The following is a 5,333-nucleotide window of genomic DNA, read 5'->3' as shown; positions in this document are numbered from 1 at the left end:
GTATTAATTCTCTCTGTTTCAACTGCTACAATTAAGAGATCTTTTTCAACTATGAATATTGTGAAAAATAACTTAGAAACAAAATAAAAGATGAATTTCTTGATAATTTTCTTTTAATTATATTGAAAAGAAAATTACTGAAAAATTTTACACAAATTCTATTATCGGTGAATTTTATGATATGAAGAATCGACTATTTCGTTAGTAAAAAGTATACACATATTTCTTTTTACTTTAAAATATATTCTTTGTCAATATATTTTTGTAATACATCTTATATTATATAATTTTTTTACATAATTTTTAATATTATATGTGTTATTGGCCCCCCCATAATATCATTTCTGGATCCGTCCCTGCCTTCAACGTTTGTGCCTTTCATTCAAACTCAATCATCTGGTTCTAGGTAAGTCCCGAAACATATATTAGTCAATAATTATTTTTAGGAAAAATATAGGTGAACAATGAAAATATTAAATAATGTAAACAGATATATCAGATATTCATTTTACTAGTGTATGGATAGTTATTTTAATATTAAAATTTAGAAAATTAATTTAGAGGTGTAATGTGTTTTTATTTGATTGGTGGTTGTTCATATTGTTCAATAAAATAATTGTCCCCTAACATTCTCCTTATTTTTATTATTATTAAAAATAAAATAAATTATCATTAAATTATTTTTTCTTATAACATACATTAGTGAAAACTCACATAAAATTATTTTTAAAAATGATACTAGAAAAATATTAAATAATAATTTAATTAAACATATTAATTTATTTATCATTTTCCCGTAACCCGTATTGTCTTTATGCGATAAAAATTTACTAGTTAAACAATTAAACGAGGGTGACGATCGACGCAATATATCCTTACTTATATATTGACATTATCCTTGAGATCTCTAATCGATCCCAATAACAATCTTCTTTCATATATATATTTTTCCCCGGGAAAAAAGATTATTCTTTCTAATTAATGACGTGATGATTTTGCATGCAATGGAACAGAACGAAGACTACTTTTTATATATATTCATCAACTTGTTTTGTAATATATACTTTGGCATGTTTATTATGAATTTTCACATAAGAAAACGACTGATGATGTATGATGACAACATACATCTGAATATCTGATAATGCCACACATTATTATTTAGAAGTGACACACACACACACAACCACATTGGGTTATGTTGGGTTTGGCCTTTTATGAGTTTAATTTGAATCAAAATAATTAATGATTTTATTGAGATCAGAGTTGGGTTTAAAAGATGATTACCTAATAACTATGTATAGCCTGTATATAAGAGTGAAGTAGTATATATATGATGCAATAATTGAAAGTATTGTTGTATTGAATAATAATAGTGAATAATACTGGATATTTAGTAGTCTTATAATACAGCATGGATCTTTCTTAATGACATGCATTTGCAATTTTTCGTTGACAATTATGCAACAATAGTCTAGGGTTTTTCTACTTATTTGAGCGATTAATTATATTTTTTGAGAAACTCATTTGAAGAAATTTATCTTTAGAGTACTTCTATTAGCTACTTATAAACCCTTTATTATTTCAACACAAACTCCCAAGCATACAAGACCTCATTTACTAAACTTGTGTTTGTTTCAATCTTTATTTTCTCTTCCCCCACCTTGATGGTCAAGTTCTATCAAAAGAGAGAGAAAAAAATCACCTATCACTTTAATATATTATATTATATCATTGTAATAATAACAAGAAAGTTCTACTACCTGTTTGATATTTTCTTGAATTTTAAGTGAATTTAGTAACTTTATTATTTGGCATTTATTAGTTTGAATTGTTTTTATAAGATTTGCCTAATATAGTGACATTCATACCCACTCTGCACCAACCTGAGTCACTTTCAACATCAATGTGAACAAGTAGCCACCCTGGTCCCCTCATTCTCCACAGCGTCTACCCATGCTTTCTATCAATCTCTCATAAATCAACCCTACCTATGAAACACAATATCACTATTGTTATTTCTATTTAATTTTAATGCAGTAAGGGTATAATTTTCTAATTATATTTCTTTTTTTAAAATAATCATTCAAATTATGAATCTAAAGAAAACAGTTACTTCATAAACATCAAATAAAAATTTTAAACATAATAATATTTTATTCTCTTATATTTTTTATAATGGCTACTCACATTTTTATGTCATACTTGTTTGTTGTTTCAAAATAGGAGAGAGAAATGAATAAATTTGATGTAAAAAAAATTTAAATAATAATAAAAAAAGTTTAGAAATTAACACTTTTATTAAAATTTCACTATATTATTGGATAAAATTTTACACTATTAAAAATCAATGATAACTAATTAATAATTACAAATCACAAAATTTGCTACTGGCTCTTCAAATAATAATATTACTAACAGTGTTAAAGGAAACAAAACTAATTTCTAGAATGAGAAGGAAGGCATGCAAAACGTGCCTTAACATGAAACCAATAAAAACTACTTTCGGCTATTGAATGATCGAATAACCTTACAAACATGGCACCATCCACCCTTCACTCTGTCTCTGTTATTACTATCGAGGAGTAACCATAATAACTACCCACCCCAAACCATAGTTTATGGTGGGAAAAAAAGCCATGAGGGACGGATAATAATCCATTAAAAAAAAAAAAGAAAGAAAGAAGAAGAAAATTTATTGATACATGCAGAGATATTAATTAGGTTTTTCAGGAAGTAGCCACCCAAAATGGCTCAGACCAATTAGTTAGCATCAACAATGATTCATTGTTATTATGGTTTTCATGTTCACACCCTTCTTTGCATGTTCTCGGCATCTCAATAATCCTCTTCTCCTCACATGCAAAGTACTCTTCTTCTTCTTCTTCTTCTTCTTCATCCTCTGTTTCTTCTTCTTCTTCTTCTTCTTCCTCATTGGTGGTTGGTTCATTTTCATGTTTGTGTTGCGGGTCAAAGCTGGGATTGTGAATTTTCAAAAGGGAAAGGCGAAGGCGGCCATGGCTCCTCTGAGCTTGAAAGCACGAGGGAGTTGGTGGGACCTTTGTGACTTCAATCACCAACCGCCCATCCTCACGGTGGGGCCTCAGAAGCAGAGATTCCGATCCTCTCATCGTTGTCAAAGGTGGTGGAAAATTCGCCGTTTTCGCTTTCTTATTCTTCATAGCCGTACAACATTGACGACTTGCCTCGTACTGTCGCTGTTGTTGCTCCCCTGTCTCCAAATTCCCGCCACCGGAACCGGAAGAGATGACGTCATCAATGCCGTTTTCTCCAATGTCAGTGCCGCTTTCGTTCCCTAAGTTCTCAGTGCACAGCTCCAAGCTCTTTGGGCTGAGAACCATAGAAGAACGCTTCTGTTGAGGATGAACATAGATTGCTTCTTCTTTTTCATCTTTCTCTGTTGCTCTCTTGTTCGTTCCCTGCGATATCGCTTCCAGGAAGCTCCAACCAATCTTCTTGTTTTCTTCTTCTTCTTGATGATTCTGGTATTGAGTTTTGACGTTTGAATCCCAGAAGCAGGATTTGAAGGAGAAATCAATGGGTTGAGGAGGAAGAGGAGGAGGGAGAGGTTTTGTTGAGGAAGGTAACCTCAACCTGAGTGTTCTTGACTCCACAATCTGAGACTCAAGGTGTGACTGCAATCCTCGGCACACAATTGCAGCCATGGCTGTATGTGGAAGCTAAGCTAGAGAAGAAGAATAGAATAGAATAGAAGAGATATTCGTTGTTCAAAGCTTAAAGCAAGAAACAGAGTAGTGTGCTCTGTTTCTGTACGGATGAAGAGAATAGAGAAGTTTTTTTTTTTTTTTCTAAGGTTCTAGAATGTTAGACAAATTAAATGGGTTATGTGTGTTATAGAGAGAAAGAAGAGAACGTATGTGAGAGGCAATGGGATGAGAAGTGTTGAAGCGAGTTGGAACTGAATTTGTAGTCTCAAAAAGTGCTTGTGCCACGTCATCTAGGTACCAAAAGGGGGCCTTTTAACCAACTTGGAATTATACAATATAATTCAATTCTTAATTAGTCCACACATCACCCAACATAAATATTTCCTTTTTATGCAATTCTTACTGTAAGCATCTACCACTGCCTCTAAAGTATCGTATCGGTACAAATGTATTTTTTTTTAGCATAATTAGGTTATAAGATATTTAAAATGAATTGTGAAGTTGTGATATAGGAATTTTATTTTTAAGTTTTATTTTCATTTTAGGTTACCTTTATAAAAAAACAAACATATTAAATTAGTAATTTAATTGAATAGTTGAGTGGTTATCGTTATTCTACTTCCTATTTGCAAGCAAATTTACACTGCATTCTATTTTACTTGCAGCAGATTGGATAGACAACCTATCCGATTGGAATTGAGTCAAATTGAATACCTGCGAATTAAGTATATATTACCAGGCTTACGTATATTTATTTTAAGATATATTTTTTCTCTTAATTTTTATATTTCTGGACCGATTATTGATTTAATTGTTAAAATTTGTTGTAAGTCCCAAGCTCATCAAAAATTAACTCGAGTAGTTAATGTTTAACAACAATCGTGCATTATTAGTAAGTTATTTTGGTTTCTTAGCTAATTGGACAGGATAATATTTTTGTGCAGAAATTTGCTTTTTCAGAATCTATATGTAAGAAATAAATCCAGGGTTGTATGTCCACATGTGGAAATCAATATGTAACTGTAAAGGGAGGCTGACACAGGGACCGTTTTTATTCTGCTGCAAAATTACCAGCTTTACTATTTCCCTTTTACAAAAGGAAAACTAATGGATTCTCTCAAATATTGCATGAAAGTGAAAGCTTCCCTGTTTACTATATTCAGGGACTCTACTCTTGCTTCTAACAACTTTGAATCAATCTATCAATTTAGGTTGTTTGAGTACTCAGTTTAATCATGTGTTTAAATAAGTGTTGGAGATTCAAATCTTATTTTATGCATACAACAATCTGTTGGTAATGACAGACCTTTAAATAAAATTTAGATTCATGATTAATTAGTCATAGATCTGTCAGACTAAGAAATACTATGAACAACCAACAAAAAAGAAAAAAGAACTTTGAATTCAGTCATCCATGGTTCTTCTCTCTCTCTCTCCATGCTTAAAATAGCTCTGCTAAGTGGCAACAAACTCCTAATTAAAAGTTGTATATTACATGTAAAAATAAATATCAATTAGGACTTCAAATTCTAAAGCCTATAAATTCCTAATATATATATATATATATATATATATATATAACTTTTATGTACTATCAGCACAAAATATTTTATATAGTCGTTTAATTATATTTATTTTTAGATA

General features: G+C 30.8%; 1 protein-coding gene across 1 annotated transcript; it reads right to left on the bottom strand.

Moving 5' to 3' along the window:
* Positions 1 to 2,383: 2,383 nt before the first annotated feature.
* LOC112711831 (protein FANTASTIC FOUR 3-like) lies at positions 2,384 to 3,925 on the bottom strand. The gene has a single exon (XM_025764555.3). The coding sequence runs from the start codon at positions 3,684 to 3,686 to the stop codon at positions 2,730 to 2,732; it is 957 nt and encodes a 318-aa protein (XP_025620340.1). The 5' UTR covers positions 3,687 to 3,925; the 3' UTR covers positions 2,384 to 2,729.
* Between the last annotated feature and the right edge of the window lie 1,408 nt (positions 3,926 to 5,333).

The sequence above is a fragment of the Arachis hypogaea genome, chromosome 9 (assembly GCF_003086295.3).
Source record: "Arachis hypogaea cultivar Tifrunner chromosome 9, arahy.Tifrunner.gnm2.J5K5, whole genome shotgun sequence".
NCBI lineage: Eukaryota > Viridiplantae > Streptophyta > Magnoliopsida > Fabales > Fabaceae > Arachis > Arachis hypogaea.
The sequence above is the reverse complement of the archived record's forward strand: the minus strand, read 5'-3'. Positions and strand labels throughout refer to the sequence as shown.